Source organism: Dermacentor silvarum, chromosome 3, assembly GCF_013339745.2.
Source record: "Dermacentor silvarum isolate Dsil-2018 chromosome 3, BIME_Dsil_1.4, whole genome shotgun sequence".
In the NCBI taxonomy this organism is placed as follows: Eukaryota; Metazoa; Arthropoda; class Arachnida; order Ixodida; family Ixodidae; genus Dermacentor; species Dermacentor silvarum.
Window position 1 is genome coordinate 218728419 of NC_051156.1, and position 18491 is coordinate 218746909.

General features: G+C 42.6%; 1 protein-coding gene across 1 annotated transcript; it reads right to left on the reverse strand.

Moving 5' to 3' along the window:
- Positions 1-2440: 2440 nt before the first annotated feature.
- Positions 2441-13984, reverse strand: LOC119446678 (membrane protein FAM174B). The gene is made up of 2 exons (XM_037711172.2): positions 13542-13984; positions 2441-4955 (listed from the first exon to the last, which is right to left on the reverse strand). Exons 1-2 carry the CDS (start codon positions 13817-13819, stop codon positions 4820-4822), a joined length of 414 nt encoding a protein of 137 aa, XP_037567100.1. The 5' UTR covers positions 13820-13984; the 3' UTR covers positions 2441-4819.
- Between the last annotated feature and the right edge of the window lie 4507 nt (positions 13985-18491).

The following is an 18491-nucleotide window of genomic DNA, read 5'->3' on the forward strand; positions in this document are numbered from 1 at the left end:
AATTGATAGTGCTCGACAACGTTAGGCTGCATTGATGCACCCCACTGAGAAAACCTCTGCATTAACTTCGTCACCTGGTTTCCTCATCATGCACAGAATTCCGAGTGGATGAACATAATAGGTGCACTAAGCAGGTAGTGTGCTTCTCAGCCTACGAGGAATGACTTTTAGTAGACAACGGCAAAGACAGCTTAACTTCATTTTAGCTGCCTTTTAGCGTGTTTCAAGTTATTGTTGATGGGTAAAGAAAATTAATGCTCTAGCAGATATTTAGATGGCTATGAAATCCTGCCATGTAATGCATAGGATGGATAACCGGTGGACCATTAGAGTTACAGAATGGATACCAAGAGAAGAGAAGCGCAGTCGAGGACAGCAGGAAACTAGGTGGGGTGATGAAGTTAGGAAATTTGCAGGCGCAAGTTGGAATGAGCTAGCGCAAGACAGGGGTAGTTGGAGATCACAGGGAGAGGCCTTCGTCCTGCAGTGGACATAAATATAGGCTGATGATGATGAAATCCTGCTAAAGATCAGCAAGGTCTGCAGCTTTCATTAGTGGACCTGGGACAAAGATAGCTCAAACAGCAGAAAGCAGCATCATATGGATAGCAAAATGTCCTGAAGGCAGGAATCATAACATGACTTTAGTGGAAACACATTTATATTTGAAACAATGAATGGATGATTGTGATACATGTCATCGTTTCTTGACTGGCATCCTGACTGAAGTGCATGAGAGTTAAGCCCACCATGACTTCAAGCTTAAAGACTTGGCACATCACACTTATATTCCCTCATGGGACTAAATAAAAATTAGGTTGCGGGGTTTATCCAAAAATAGCACAGTGAGTAATAAGGGACGTAGTGAAGGGCTCATGATCAATTTTAACCACCTGAAATCCTTTAATGTGCACGTAAATACATGAGCGTTTTTTTTCATCACCTGAGTCAAAATGGCATACTGCAATTCCTGCAGTACAGATTTGGAGTGCAGACGAGAACTGTCACTTTCCCTATTAAAGTCAGTGAGCCAGTGCATTGCTGAAATGAAATGTGGGCCCCAAGGTCAGTACAGGAGAGAAGGTTTCTCAGCAGCTAAACCTACAAGCACAATGGCTCCCGCTTACATCCAGCCACTTGCAGTGTTGCATTTTATTTTTGTGGTTACTTGGCATTACAATATATTTTCAGAATTTTAATGTTGTTTTAGTAGGTCTTAACATGGTAAAAAATGGCAACACTTTCTTTTTTTCATTGACACTTTAACACCTTCAATTTTTTTTCTGGGGTGGTGGGGAGTGGAGGAAGGGGCATGTTGTAAGGTTGTCTCATACAGAAGTTTACATTTTAGGAGGAGTGTGCAAATATTTCAAGTTTTCAATACGAATCGAACAGTCGTTGCTATTCAATTTGTATTCGATTAGGGAATTCACTATTTAGAATTGTTGAATAGCCATTTATGTTCACACAGTAGGCATAACAACATTTATCGGAGTCTGGAGCGAAGGATAATGATGCAAGTGAGACCGGTCCAAATGCAGCAGTTGTCACCAGTTTCTAAGCAAGCACATGTGGTAGACCACTACACAAATTTCCAGTCATTCAATAAGAACGCCTCACTCTTAGGCAACCTATATACAAATTTGTCATCTCAATTTAGACAAACAAGTTTATTGTTTAACCCTTCTCACCATATTGGCATCCCTTTACAACAATGTGCGGTGCTGTAGTATTCTCCTCCAAAGAACACAACACTCTGTGTGCATCTGAGGAAATGCGTTCACTTGTTTCATTGCTGTCATTGTGTGGCAGATAACTGAAGGCAGTCACTTCTCAATTACAATCGACTCCACACAAACTTTATAGTATTTCACTTTTTTAAGATATTGTGAAAATATTCAATATTCAAATGCCATTTTTCTCAAATACTTGTATTTGATTTGATCTAGAAATTTCACTATTTCAACACTTCTACATTTCTGTTCATGAGGCGGCTACGCCCCAGATATCCCTATAGAACTTTCATTTCTACAGGTCAGGGTTCCTATTCTGGGCAGTTAGCTGCTGTCTAATTCAATGTTTTGCCTGCTCTGATTGACTCAGAGTAGGAGTGGAGGTTCTACCTCCCATGAATGGTTCAAATAAGCCTAACAGAAGCCTGCTGCATCCATAGTAGCTACCCTGTGTTGGCAGGCATGCTGAAATGTGGCTCCATCCTCGCCATCAATTCCAAAATTGAATCTTTACAGCATTACTTTCAATATGTCAGTTTTTACTACACGGGGAGATTTTTCAAAGGCCTGCTCCACTAGTTTGCTCAAGCCCAACTCATTAAGCAATTTTTTCCCTTCAAGTCTCAGAAGTGATTTACAGACGTATAATGGTTTGTTGCATCGTATTCATTTTCCCCTGTGACAAATGAGGAGACTGCAGGCAGTGCTTAACCAAAGAACTCATCAAAACAATGCCTTTATTTTGTGCATGAAGGATAATTCCACAGCACTCCTACCAAAACAAACCCTGAAACATTTCAAACATTCGTCTTCTGTTTGGTGTACCTGCTATTTCCAGCATCTAACACAGTATAGTGCATATAAAGGAAAATTGTGCACGGCTGAACTACAGCACAAAATGAAAAAAAAAAAAAAAATGAAGAAAAATCGAGAACTACACTTTGGGAGAAAGACCCCTTTTGTCGCTTGATTCTGCCAGCCATTCAAAATACACAAGTCCACTCCGCCAGCGGAGAGCACAGACAGTTTGAACGAAGTCACTCATGTTCTTAACGTTTACCTAAAATGACTACTTGCAGGTACTAGGTGCGAAATAAGTAACTGAAAAATGTGTGTACCAATACACCTAACCAAAACACAGTAGCCAAGTTTATGCGATCTGCACCGTTTCATTCCTGAAATCAATTGCCTTGGAGTGTCTCCTACATCATGGACTCTAGCTCCATAAGCCAAGACACACTGGTTGCATCGATATCTATGGTATCAAAAAAAAAAAAGAAAGGCACAAAGCACATGGCAGAGGACACTAACCCTCTTCAATTATCTATTTTGCATTCCCTGTCCTACACATTGTCCCTCTCATGCTCCTAACAATGTGCATTTGTGCAGGTTTTTCTTTTGGAGATAATGCATAATGCCTTCTGTAACATTATATAAATATTTATGGCTGAAAGGACTGTCTTTGCATACTTAGATGTTTTATAGCCTGGAAAAAGTCAGATCTTCTGAAAAATGTTGCATCCTCAAGTTAAAAATGAGCGTAACAGAAAAAACGTCGAATAAACTGCAATATGAATGACAGTTGTTATGTCACATTTCTTCAGCACAAAAGATAGATGTGGTCAGATTGTTGTAAGCTGACATCCCATCTTTGCAGATCAGGGAAGTCAGTGACTGGCAAACACCAGAACACCACTGCACGTGGTTACGTGATACAAAGCAACCTAGATATCACTGATACATACACAAAGGCTTTCATATCATCATAGAGTTGTTACATGGGTGGGTTCCTGTAGGCACAAAATATCACAATGCACAAATTTACTTCCATGTTAAAAGCAAAGGTCGATTTTGTTCTAAGGAGTCCTTGATATTGTGAAAGCTCCGAGATTTTGAAACAAAGTTATATCAAAGCAAAGCAGGCACATCAAGTGCTCTGCCAAACTGAGACCAAAGGAAATTTTGAGGGAGGAACTACGGCCAAATAAGGGCTAAATATGCAAAGTGGAGCCAATGACTGTATTTAATATGATATGAAGCGGCTCCTTTATACATTCTACAGACACGGCACGTAATAAACAGTAATCAGTAAAGTTTTAAATGGTTCCGTTTGTTCACTTATTTGGGCTCTGTAGCAACTTGTAAAGACAAAAACTTCGTAAACAGGGTTCACATTCTTAATTGTGGTCACACCGTAAAACTTACAACACTGCATGTTTCTAAGGAATGCAAGAGATTTTTAAGAGTCACTGCAGTGCTTTTTCCAGGCAGCATTTGAAGCTCAAGTTTTAAAGGAGCAACAAGCTCACAACTACACTCCTACAAAACAAAACTTGAAACATGACTGTCCTTTAATAAACACAGATGGCAAAGATGCTAGAATGTACAAACGAGCTGGCTGACAATGCAAATCTGCTGCAGTGGCAAAGCATAATAGTGACCCATTAAACCCAATGACTCAGTGCTCCTCAGAAGGCTAAGTTTCTTGCAGGATATGCACCTTTCTCAGTTGACAAAAGTGAGCACCTATGGAAAAAACACAATACTTAAGATCATAAGCATCCTATATTACCAGCCGCTGATTATTCACCCCTCAGCACGCATGATGTGCAATCACGCAGCACTTCACCCAAGGTCAAAGTGTCACAGATGTTTGAAGGAGGGTGATGAGAAAAGGCAGAAAAAAGTGTCATCTGCTCTAAAAGAATGTCAGTCATACAAGACTGTTCAGTGTGCCTCAAAGGTAACTACTGATATGACTGCACATTTATAAACCTGAAGTATGGTCTGTCCAAAGCAATGTTATCTTTTCTTGGCCATCTTCACTTCAGCCTAAGTGAAGAAAAAAAAAGGAACAATAGTAAAATCACACAAAGGATGCTCTGCACGTCCTTTCAGAGAGAAAACAAAAGCAGTGTTACAAGTGTCATACACTCGTAGTAAAGAAACCACAGGCGTGTGAAGACTAGATGGTAAACCAGGCAAGCACCTGAAGAGCACCTTAGAACCACCTGCCAGCTGTTCAAAAGGGAAGATGCAACAGTGCAGGCACGCACGACACATTGGCCACATTCCAGCTGCAAAGCTCAGCGCTTGTTCGCCTCGAAAAGGGTTGTTTCCTCCTCTTCATCGTCTGCACGGTCCAGTGGCTGCATTTCCAGCTCAGCGCTGTGGCTGGCTATGATGCCGTACCTCCGTGTTTTACTTCGCCTGTACCTTGACCTGCACAACAAAACATGGATGTTTAAAGCAGCGAGGCGCACTTGCCCAAACACAAACTATGAATGAAAGAATGTTGACAAATTGAGCGACATTCGAAACTGCGATCATTCTGTGGACAATTTGAAATTCGCATTAGTAGTAATATATACCTGCCAAATGCTTTGAATCATGTGCACTGCAAACCTGCCAATGATTATAAAAATAGAGTGCATGCAGGTTTACAAGCAAACTAGGACATGGCAGACTGCAGCAACAAGTTTTGCAGGGTTTCCATGCTTAAACCCCAAACCAAATGCACCCATTTAAACAACTATTTCAAATTTTGACACGTTAAAAAAGATTCCACAAAGAAAAGCAGCCAGAACTGCTGCTGTATAAGCATACTTTTGCTTGTGGTGACAGCAAGGACATTGTACAACTATGTAGGCAAGAATGACAAGTAAATATTCAAAACCTGTGTATTCATGTCTGCTGATCCTACAATCGACTGATTGAAGTACACTTAGTCAACTGATTTATTGACTGAACTGAAATACTCCATGCCACACCCTGCTACAATGTTATTAGGCACTGCCTAAGTGTCTGCCAACGGGTATGCACGTTTAAATAGAAACATCGAAGGTTGCAATGTTCTTAAAAGGAAGCTTTAGCTGAGGCACTCTTAATTCATAATTAAATACATGGGATATAAGAAATTGTGTTTTTTGGCAACCACTGCACTGAATTTGATGGAATTTGTTGTATTTAAAAGAATAAAGTTAAAATCTAGTGAGTGTGGGAAGCAGACTTCTGATTTAGGCTGTCAATTAAAAAAAAAGAAACAAAATTGTTAAATGTTGCAATACTAAAAAGAAGAAAGGGAACCGAGGGGCCCGATTTTTTTAATAAGCATATCATAATGAGCCAACAAACAATAACACCAAGGACAACATAGGGGAAAATTACTTGTACTTAATAACTGAATTAAAGAAATGATAAATCAATGAAAATGAAAATGAATGAAAAAACAACTGTCCGCAGGTGGGAATGAACCCACGTCTTCGCATTACGCGTGCGATGCTCTCACCATTGAGCTACCGTGGAACCGTTTTCCCATCCACTTTCTGGGGTATTTATGTTTTACAACTAGAACTAACCCTGGGAGTGTTAGCCAGCACCACCACTCACAAACCATAGGGCGGAAGTGGAACCTCCTTTCTGCCGCAGGCGTCACGAGCACGTAATCTTTTTGGGTGATGGCAACTCGTCAATAAACCCACATATGCTACCTGAAGGCATCATTGTTGCCGGATTCGAGCCCTCGTTATGTAGTGAACGAGAAGGAAGGGAACCGAGGGGCCCGATTCCTAATAAGCATATCATAATGAGCCAACAAACAATAACACCAAGGACAACATAGGGGAAAATTACTTGTACTTAATAATTGAATTAAAGAAATGATAAATTAATGAAAATGAAAATGGATGAAAAAACAACTGTCCGCAGGTGGGGAACGAACCCACGTCTTCGCATTACGCGTGCGATGCTCTTACCATTGAAAAAGAACTCATGTATTAAGTTTCCAATTCTGTAATCTGAGAATAATATATATATATATATATATATATATATATATATATATAATAATCCTGTAAACAGCACCTAGCGGATAAAGCAAATGAAATTAATGTATTATACACTGCTCTGAAGTATACCACTAGTCTGTCAGTAGGACTTCTGCAACACCTTCAGAAACATTGTAACAATTTCACGTAAGCTGTAAATTCATGAATCAAATTTGCCTGCTTTAGATGCTCTAACAGATGCAGTTTGCATAACTGTGATATCTGTGCTTGGTGCCGAGTTGAACGTATTTGTTAACTTCATGCTTCTATTTTTTTTAAGCTAACCAATTTTTGCCAATCTTTATAAAGAAACTGAGGCCCTAATTCACGGTTCTGCTTCCTAATGCCTGCTAAAACGTAACTTTCTGTCTCAAGTGCAGCAAGTTTTCTCCAAATCAAATCAGCGGTTCTTTTGTAAGAGCACTTGTGCATTTCACATGTATTTAAATAAGGAAATTAGAGTTGGTGCCGCGCTAGAGCTCCCTCTTAAGGGGGCATTGCAATGCCTTCTATGAATACATTTTTAATATTTTTGTAATAGAATGCGTCTAATTAAAGGGCCTCTCCTCATGAATATTTTCCCAAAAGAATTCACAAATGCACCTTGTACTAACAGTTATTGTCAATTTAATGCCGCCAGAGCCATGCTGTAACAGTCTTCCCTTTCCTTTTCACTGTTCCTACTGCACATAAAGTTGTGCACTGTGTCTACGCAAAATGATTCCAATCATACTCCCATGTCTATCATTACACGAGCTTCAGTATTGGCATGACCTCAAGATTACACACACAAGCTTTCATTTCACCCCCCCCCCCCCATCTCAGAGGCCATTCCAGAGTTATAATCACCACCACCAGATGGCGCCGCTGTCCCATCAGTAGGATAGCATAAAATTGGATATTGTGCGGGGTTGGAAATTAACCAAAGATCGGTAGGCCGGTTGGCTTTGGGAGCCTACGGTAAATCCATAAATGAGGCAGTGCAGGGTGACATGGGCTGGGCCTCTTTTGAAGTCATAAAAGCACAGTGCAAAATTAGTTTTGAAGAAAGACTCGGGAACATGGATGAAAATAAATGGGCAGATAAAGTGTACAAGTATCTGTACCTGAGAAACGTGGACACAGAATGGAGAAAGAGGTCAAGTTGGCAACCAAGTACAGGGTAATTGAAATTGTAAATAGAGACAACCAGGAGTCACCAAAAAGAGAGAGAAACAGAGACCGTGAATTGGATGCAAAGAATGGAAACAAAAAAGACCATGGAGATTTACAAGAATGAGAAGAAATTAGAAGGGAAAATCTGTATGATAACACAAAGGCAGTGCCTTGCTATTTTAGGCTCAAGCTGGTTGCCTAAGGACAAAAACATACCGAAGCAAATATTCACAAGATAAGGCATGTGTATGCTACAGCAAAAATCTGGAGACCACTCAGCACATCCTAATGGAATGCGAAGGGATTCACCCAGTGAGACCCCCCCTGTAGGAAATGTACCCCTTCCAGAAGCGCTCGGATTTAAAGTGGACAGAAGCATCAACTGGTCAGCAGTCGATATTAGCAAGAGACGTCTAGAGTATTGGTGGAAAAAAAGCAAGGAAGAACGGATCCGTAGCAAGCATAGATAGTGGTGCGAGGTAGATGGAGAAGTTGTGAGGAAGTAAAAAAAGATTAAGAAGAGGTATACAAAAATGGTAGAATGAAAAGCATGTATAGTATACCTGATTAACTCAAGCAGGCTATGTGACTATTTGTCACTACACGTTTCAAAGGGGATGCCAATAAATGATCATCATGATAACATTTTAATGCTTATGCCAAAGGCACTGCTTAGCCAATATGAACACTGTTGCATAAAAATTTAGAGGACGCTTAAGCTTCACCTTTAAAAGTGGAACACAATAACATTCAAAGATCCCTGGATGCTTATCAGGCTTCCCGGCAACTGCAGCTTTCTTTTTTCTCCAACTTCACCTCCACATGCTGCTGCCAAGGAGGCGAGCACCATCTGGATGGTATTTTTGCAAGGAGCAAACTGCGGCACAGTGCTGTATGAGTGGTAGAAATGCTGGAAAAGGGGCTTGTGTTTGAGTTTCTGCCCCGTAAGAGAATTACGTTTTCTCGTATATTCAAATGATAATCCGACGCTACCACGTCTGTAGATTGTGGTTACGTCGTAGTGTGCCACTGTGCTTTGAGAAATTCGATTAGTTCACCAGTGCCTCTGCGCCATGCGGAGAGCCTGCGTGGACACCCACCACGGTGTGGTTCGGGATCATTTTCTTGGCGACGGACGCAGAGAATGACACCGACACCGGATTTTCTGCGACACGGGGCGTTTAACACTATCGCATTAAAATTAAGGGAGGGAAAGTGGCTACAATTTGGGGAGCTTAAGGGATGAGCAGGCATCCTTTTGAGTGAAGCTGTGGACTCCCACCTGCATCTACAAGAATACATGTCTCTAGGCACAGGCCATCTGGGAGTGAGATGTACTACTTTCGAGACAGCAGTCCCTAAAACAAACTACGAAATTTTTGAAACTGAGTTTCAAAGGCCACACAGGCAGTATGAGACACACCACAGTGAAGAACTCTGGATTAATTTCAAACACCTGGAGTCCTTTTTTCCATAAAAGAAACATTAAAGAGCAACACTAAGTTAGTCTCCTCGTTAAGTATGTTATTCAATGCTACATATTCCTTTATTTGGTTCAGGTATCAGTTATTAAACATTAGCCATCAGCAGAAAAAATTAAGGACAATTTCCCCTCTTTAATATCATTCCCAAACTAAAATATCAATATGATAGTATGACATCAGGGATTTCAAAGTATTATATATGCGCATTGCTACCTTTTCTCCTGCCAACTATGCATCGTCTTTGAACTTAACCGACAGCTCGCACCACTTATGTAATGAATCCTGAATCTTTACTGCCTGAATAAACACAATTCCACTTCTGCTCTCGACTCAGCTGGTCCTGTATCGTACTTGCTCCAGCAGCAACACAATACATGTCTCACTCTATTTTTGCTAAGAAAAGAAAAAGTTTGCAAGGCTGAAAAAGTCACTAGGCTGAGCGTCTGGCTGCTTTAGAATACAATGCAATCACTAATTATCAAAAAGCAAGCCCTAAGCAGACACTGTCCAAATCTGATGATGTCAAACCCATCTATCATTTTTTCTAAATTTTTTGCCTTGCCAAGACACCGGCCTCTCAGCATAAGACTGATGTTTCTGGTGTTTCAAGAGTGTAATTTAGCTATCCAGTTTACCTTGGCATTCTCTTAATAGTCCCTTTAACACTCACACTTAACATCACTATACCTTTAACATTTAACAATATTTGGCCCTCCACCCTCATCGAGACAAGATTTCTGCGGCTGGAAATATACCCCCCGACCTCTTGCTAACACCATAGCCAATGAGCAGAGGATTAACCTATGCAGTTTTACCCCACAGTGCATATGGAAGACTTTCTTTCGGGAAAAGAATAATGGTGTGCAAATAAATATTCTTGAGAACAAATTGAATATTGATTAGGCACTTTTTGTATATTGAACCTTTTTTTTCACACCCCAGTATTTGCAAAATGGACCGTTTGCATAATTCACAAGTGTGCTTTTCTGCGCTGCATACTTGCTCAAGTAATGGCGGCACCAGTCATCATTCAAAGCAAGACAAAATGCTAGTTGCACATGCTGGGACTTTTCTTTTGAGCGTGGTTTCGTCCCGAGAGCCCAGTCTATGTGTCATAAAACAAACAAACTGTATTGTACACACTGTTTACAAAAATGACTACATTGCCATTGCTTGGACAAACTGCCTCGCTGAAAAAAATGCTTTACAATTATGAAAAGGGTTGCATGTCATGAAGCATGCTTAGGCAGATATGGAGCATTCAGAACAAATAAGCAGTTTCATAAAAGGGAAGATTGTAAATGGGAAATTAAATAAACAGTTTGTTTACATATGCAACACTCTTCAAGACATACATGGTTGTGCATTATCAGAAAAAAATTTAAAGGCTGTGTTGAACCTCATTGGCATCCATGTATACCATCAATTCTGCAGAATGTGTTTGAAAGGTATTGATTAAATGTTGGGTGAAATCCTAACAATAGTGTAATTGCTTATTACGTCACTGTGGGTGTTAAATTACTTAAATCAACATCTTCCGAGTAACCCAGCTGAAGAAACAGAACGGTCCCATTTATCGCAGGCAATTGGTAAAGTTCCGAATGGTCCCATTCACCACAGGCCATTAAAAAGAAAAAGGAAAACAAACATATTCTGTCCAACAATTTCTGCAGTGCCTGCAGTTAACGTCAACATATTGACTTGACAGTACGTTGATGGCACCGTTGTTGTCATAAGGCAGGAAAGGTTTTCCCCACGTAGCTTTCGAGTCATCAATGCAACAAAAAAAAGCAAATAGCAGCCTTTCGTCAGTTCATCTATCCAGCCAAACATAGTTGCAGCATCAAGACTTCCGGTTCCACTGTTTTGGATTCGGAATCAACTACATCAGTCATGGCGTCCTAGTGCAATTTCAAGATTGAGTGAGTGTGATGAAGTTTCTGCGCAAAAAAGAGAGTTCCGCCAAGGAATTTATAGTAGAAGAGTGAAAGTGTGTTGCAGTGAGTGTCTTTTGTATCCTACAATAACTTGTTGGTTCAACGAGTTTAGATGCAGCCATACGAATGTGCAAGACGATCTAAGGCCAGGGCCGACCACTTCAACCGATTCGGATAATTAAGCCTGCACCAAGAGCCTTATCAAGAACAATCATTGAATTAAGACGTCCAAAATTTCCATGGAATTGAACATGCCATATGGCAGTGCAATCATTCATGACATCTTGGGCATGTGAAAGGTCTCAGCACGGTGGGTGCCACAAAAGTTTTTTGTGCAAGATCGACAACACCACTTGTATTCACCAATGGAACTTTCGATTCTCTATGAAAGCAACTTCGAAAATTTTCTAAACCGCCTTGTGACTGGGCATGAGACATGACTTCACCAGTGGCACACAGAAACAAAGCAACAGTCCATGAATTGGAGTCATTCAGGCTCCAACCCTGACAAGAAAATTAAAGACCCAACATGCAGGGAGAAAAGTGGTGGCAACCATATTTCTGGAAGAAAAGGGGATTGTGCAGATTGATAAGCCATAATATAGCCGGGCAGTAACACAAGACAATATTATGTCAACGTTCTCCAAAAAACTGCCTGCGCTCATCGTTAACGATCACATCTCGAAAGGAGGGCCTATATAGGTTTCTAGGCGTGGTCTCCGACTTCGACTTGTCCAACCACTGAAGACCTAGTTGTAGAGCATACGCCACAGCTGTGGGAGGCAGACTAAAGCTGCCGACAGGTGCCTACTGGTAAAATAGGTACAAGGGTGCTCTCTGCCAGGTGCTCTACTATTACAGGGCTTCAATGCTTGGAAAGGGGTGCATCTCCCCAACCCGAACACGTCCCCACTTAATAGGTGCTTTGGAATATCACATTGCTGCCCACTGGAGCAGCCTAGAAATCCTAATCTCTATAGGCCTGCGTTCGAGGTGCAAACCCCACAAGCAGCCAAGCACCAGGCCGAAGGACATCTCTAGCCATTAGAAAAACCCGTGGCTTTCCAGCAGCAACGTGATTCGAACCCATTAACTACCGTCTATGAGGTGGATGCCTTACCACTAGGTGTGCTTTGGGAGAGCTTGACCACGCAACCCACACTAAAATCCAGATTTGGCCCCCAGAGACATTTTCATTTTTACACTTCAAGAAACATTTGATGAGAACGAGGGTCAAACACTTGAATACCTTGCAAGCTGCCACAAAACAGCAGTTTGACGAGCAAGATGAGATTTTTTTTTTTTTTTTTTTTGTTCTGCAAGGTGTCGGAAGCTTTTCAGGCAAATGGGAGAGGTGCATTAATGTAAGGGTAAGGGGAGTTTGTGGTGAAAAATAAACTTTGTTTTTCAAATCCCCACATAGTTTTCTTCATAAATTTGCACAGCTTTCTGACAGCCCTTTACTTTGTACACGAGGTTTGTGAAATCTTCGTTAATTCCCTATCCAAACGATCCATCTGTGCCCTGTGTACTGTATTATTCTGGCTGTTTCTGTGTGTGCGTAGAGTGACCGTGGCAGGCTCATTGCTGTGGAATTGGGACAGCTTATCTTGTCTTGACGGCGTCTAAGAAAACTATTTCTTGAAGCATAGAGGGACAAAAGGTAGGTGCATCACACTTGTTTTGGGATGAAGCAATCCTGCATTTCCGACTTGTCACTGACCATAGACATGCAGCCCTGGTACAATACATGTGTGCTGCGTGAAAGGGAATTAAGTAAGGAGAAAGTGTTCCAACTATGAAGTTCAAAATTACCATGTATTTGTACGTGTTCCGGCAATGCACTACATGTCTCAATTCAGGGCTGCATAGCCACGCCAAACTAAACAAACTTATCACTTTGTTCGCTATGTTAAGTTGTTTTAGAGAAACTTCAGAATGCACACAAATAAGTACGTGATAGTAAAATGGGAAAAGTGAGATGGCGAGTTATCCTAACAAATCTGCAGGCCAAAGCAGAGTTGAGGTAATTGTCGGCACAACGGACTTCAAGCTTGTCAAACGCTGATGGGCGGGCTTCACGGCAGCCACAGACGCTGCCCAAAAAAAAAGGCGCACGGCGAACCGATGCATTTATTAACGTGTTTATACGATACAGGCCTAAATACCACCTATCAAAATGTTTCCCCGAAATTGTCAACTGCCGCTTTTGCTAACATAGAGCATACAGTCGCAAAGCAGAAACTTTACAAATTCGGACGAGCGCTCAGCATTCCGAAAGTTCTATCATTTATTTACTGCCCTCTTCCCAGAGTGCGGGAATTCTCGGTTATCGTACGTATCATATGCGTGACGTCACACTTGTGACACCACTCGTAAACACCAGACAAGCCGTGAATCACATACCTCACAATTCGAACGACGAAATACACAAGGATGATCATCATCACGCCAACGATCACGTAGAAAGCGCGCAGAACAACTCCGTTCGCTTGTTCCATGCCTGCGATGTTGAACAACATGGTCGTGTTGCTTTTACGGGTCACGTTATTTCCAGCTGACGCTGCAGTGGTGGTGGCATGCTGTTGCGATGTCACCTGGGTGGGCGATACATGGGTCGACATCTCCACTGTTTCTGCTGAGACGCTTAGCCAGCAGGCAGCCGCAAACACTGCTGTGAACATGATTCTCAATTTCCCGAACTGCTATACCAGTCAAGCGTCACGCCACCGTCGCACAGATCGTCCTGCGAAACAAAATGTCGAAGCAGCAAACGGCGTTCATGCTGCCACGAGCCAGCATTCAACAAATTTCGCCTGCCGCTGCATCGCTGCTATTTCGACGGTAACCGGCAAACCCTCCGTCACAACAATGCTCATCATCATCATCATCATTAAAAAATTATTTTGAAGAAAAATGCTAGCAATGTTGACCAAGTTGTTTTTTAACCAATATTTTAACTAACAGTCTTGTATTTTTTAATATAAATTGCAGGAAAGCAATTAATTAACAGTTATACATTGCTGAGCTTTTATAATAAGTATTTAAAATAATATCTACTAGTTTATAGCGCCACCTAGAAACATTAGGAAGGCACTACTTGTTTTGATGTGATGGCTATGCCTCATGTGGTGACCTACCTCCTCATCGCATCGTCGCTTCCCTCCACCCGCGTTTCCCCGGGGCCCTTGCCTGCTTTTTAGCTAGCTTGTCCGGTCGTCGCGACTGTGTAATCGCCGCTCCGTTACTTCTTAGGTATCCGTGACACCGACTCCCAGGCGACTGCTCGTTGTCCGCATAGCTTGTTTTTAAAAATTTTGTTTGAATGACGCTTCCTTGAGCCGGCGTACCGACTCTGTGACCTGGCTGTGGTGATTCATTTGTAGAAATCAGCATGTTGCTTCGGACCCATCATCGCCGCAGCGAAGCGTTGCATTGCTTTCAGTGATGTGCCTTGTTGTCTGGAGCAAAGAAAAACGCTTCACTTCTGACAATTTTCGGAAGAAACTGCTATCGAGAGGCGTCGGTTCGTCGCTGCATTTCGACGACGCACTTCAACAACGTTCTGGACAAACTTTGGTGAGTCGTGCCTTCATTTCAACGAAACTAGACGGCACTGTACTGCAGCGTTTCAATTTCGTTAAGGAAACACGCGGGGTCTTAGTAAGGGACTAACTACCAGGAAGCTGCGCGCCACTGACTACAAATACCGCCCACTGCTTGACTTTCGCTACATTTTCGTTCTTCGAGTACGTGAAAACTGAAATAAAAACGGAGAAAGCGCTGCAATAATTCCCTTCAATGGCTATTTTTCTTTCAGTAACCTTTTAATTAAGGATTTTAATCAACACATTCACGTAATATGTTGAGCAAGATCGCGGTGTCGACAGAGCGTGGGCATGGATATTTCTTTTTCTTTCCGGGATGTGTCCACAACGTTGTCGTAAAAACAAAATGAAAAAAAAAAGAAAAAAAATGGGGGAGGGGGCGGAGAAAACAAATTTGTAGTCGAGCAATACAGGGTGCGCCAACACTGACAGTATTCAAGGTAAGTAGATAAAAATGCTCGTTTACTAAGCTGTCATTTGTAGTACCTCGATCTTAGCGCGTTTCCATTTGACATTTTTGTATCGAAACGTACGCCTTTCTCAGTACTCTCGAAAACAGAACGACCTATCAAGAAAAAGAAAAAAATTATATATATTGACGTAATATGGTTTAGCAATCAAATGGTCATTTTGAACTTTTTTTCGTCTTCATGTGGTTTTGGGCCCGGAAAGGCTTTTTTTTTCTCTCTCTCTTCTTGCGTCGTTTGTATATGACGGTGTAGCGAGAACCTGCGACACACGATTTCTACCTTTTTGTCTCGCTATGAAGACTACGCTGTTCGCTTATTTTAGAACAGCGCGGAAAGTGCGGAACGGACAGAAAGGCGACATGAGTCTTGCGTCGCCTGCCTACGTCCGCTTATTTTTTTTTTTTTTTCCTTTCGCGCTCTAAAGCGAAGTGAAATGAACTCGTCCAAGTTTCAACTCAAGAAATGACACACTCGTCGCTTAGTTTGTGCTAGATGCGTTAACAGGAAGAATTGCTCGTTCCTACACAATGCCCCTGTAGCGCGGGCAGTTCTACTTCACTGCTCGACTCGTTCTTCCCGACGCTCGTAAGGAGTTTTTCTTTCCCCGCCTCGGGTGGCGAGGGCTTCCCTTCCAGTGGAAAAGTACGCCTGTATTGCGGCGCACGGGAGCAACGCCGAGAGAACAGGAATGCCAGCCGTTTACCGAAAATCGACTGTGTGCGATTATCGGCGTTGTTGCACTGCGACGGTTTTTTTTTTTTTTTTTTTTTTTTTTTTTTTCCAAACATTCCGGGATGCGTTTCTTTACTCGTCAGACACGACGTGGAATGCGCCGGTCGCCTGTGTAGTTGCCCGCTGCCAGATCGAATCGACGGGTTGGGAGCCTCAGAACGAACGGACCAGTGGAACTAACCGAAGGATTAGGACTTGCCCGAGGGTTCTTTTCTAGAAGGCGCTTTTCAGTATCGCCACACTGCAACCTCTTTCTGCTTTCTCGCGTACTGCATGCTTCGTCGGATTACATTTCTCTGGGAAGTCGAGGTTTCTTCCAAGACGAGAAAGGGTCAAACACTACCGCCAACACTGGCACCGAAAGCAATGATCGCTATGAACCGCGTTGTCCATTTGCACCGTCGACCTACGCGAAGCTGATCAATTGAAACGCCGCAGCTGTGTTGTGACCTCGGTGCGCGAAAACGCCATATCGGATGACGGCGCCCGAACGTTGTCTCGACGTGCTCTCGCGGAGCTGTGAAGGGGGCAACCCTGTCTGCCCGCTCCGAGGCCAGCGCCCTTGAAAAATGCCGGTGAAAGTTGCTGGCCATGTGCCACGCATATCGGCCGACTGAGGGAGGTGACGGAATTACGCGCCTCTTTGTGTGTGGTTCCGCGTGACGGCACATGCGTGATGGTATTGCGGGGAATACATTGCATCACGCAAACAGTGCGCAACCCGGCAGACTTTGCAGAGACTTGTAACGAGCGTTGCAGTGAGTAGAACGTGGCCGCTATTTACTTTCGCTTGCGATACGCTTTAACTCGGCGCAATAGTCCATGGAAGCAGCAGCAACCCGTCAATGAGGTCAGCATTTCATAGATCTGTCTTATTAGAATAAATAAGCTCATGATGCCATTGGTTATCTTCGTTAAAGGCGTGCGTACTGGCGTGATCTTTTAGACTCATTTTGTTTTTATTATTATTCAAATGAAGGTCCGTAATCTCTGAACTCTAGCAGAAATACTGCCATACCTCGGAGCGCCTTGAATAAATCAATGTAAAAGCTTTTCTACAGCCAGCTTCGGTTTCTTTCTACGATGTCGTGACGCAGAAGGTGGCCACGTGAAATCGAGACATTGCGACGTTCTGACACTCGCTCCGGCTTGCTCGGTCGCCTGCTATGCTGGTACATTGGCCCTCGCAACAAGAAGCATCATAGGAGGTGATCAAGCTAGCCGCAGCGAGTGTCAAAACGTCGCAGTGTCCTTCTACCACGTGATCACCTTCTATGTCATGACGTCGCGACACAGTAACCTCCTGGGAAACGAAACTGAAACTCCATGGCTGCAGAAAAGTTGTTACAATGAAGTTATTCAGGGAGCTCAGAGGGATGTCAGTACTTTTCTATAATTTAGTTCTAAGACCTTCAATTAACGCAAAAAATAAGCAAATATTATATCAGTACTCCTTAAGCGCCGAACTCTTTGATTCGTCGATTCAGACTCGCGCTGCCATATCCTAGACTTCGATCGGCTTAGTTGGCAGAGCCCGCGGACTGGACGAATGTTTTTTTTAGCATCAAGGTCTGAATTTAGAAAAAACTGATCAGCTCCCCCTGCAGCATTCCGGCGCAATCAGGTGGACATCAGCGTTTTCCTCCATCGGATATGCGTATTGCGGTTCGAAAAACAGTACGAAACTGTGAGAGGTTCGATCACCTGCTACCAGTTTTTAAACTTCGTTCAATACGGCTGCTTGGAGGCACCTTGCGCCGTCCAGACGGCGCTACGACGTGCCTCGATGTCCACGCCGCCTCCCGCCAAGCGTGGTATCGATGCACCCTACTCATTTGTCACCCCAGCATCGCTGTCACCGGCCGCTAGGGATGCGGAGAAAGCGAGACGTTAAAACTACAAGGACAAGCTTCATCGATCGTTCGTCTGAATGCTATATTGCAAGCACTTTGCATATAAGCAAGCACTTTGTATAATATGCAATTTCTTTGCTTTAGGCAGAGGAATCCAACAGCAAATAAAATGCCTAATAATGATGATAATAATAATAATAATAATAATAATAATAATAATAATAATAATAATAATAATAATAATAATAATGACACCAAGGATGATGACTATGCTTATTTCTTTAGCGATGGGGGCGAAATGCGAAAACACCTGTGTACTTAGATTTAGGTTCACGTTAAAGAACCCCAGGTGGTCCAAATTTCCCTAGTCCCCCACTACGGCGTGCCTCATAATCAGAACTGGTTTTGGCACGTAAAACCCCATAATTTTTCCAATTTCTTTAGCGTTTTACTCAAAGTAATTTAAGAGTGAATGAATAAATACAAGACAGTGATAGTGTTTTTGGTAATCAGAAAAATTCGACCTGAAGCCACCTCCTGAATTGTACTGACAATGTGAACAGAGCACTGAAGGTACACGTTGGACTGGTGGGGCTGGACGCGTGGGGGGGGGGGGGGGGGGTTACAACACCCCCCCCCCCCCCCCCCGTCCGCCGGTGTGCAACTGACGCGAACACCTTATTTACAACAGCA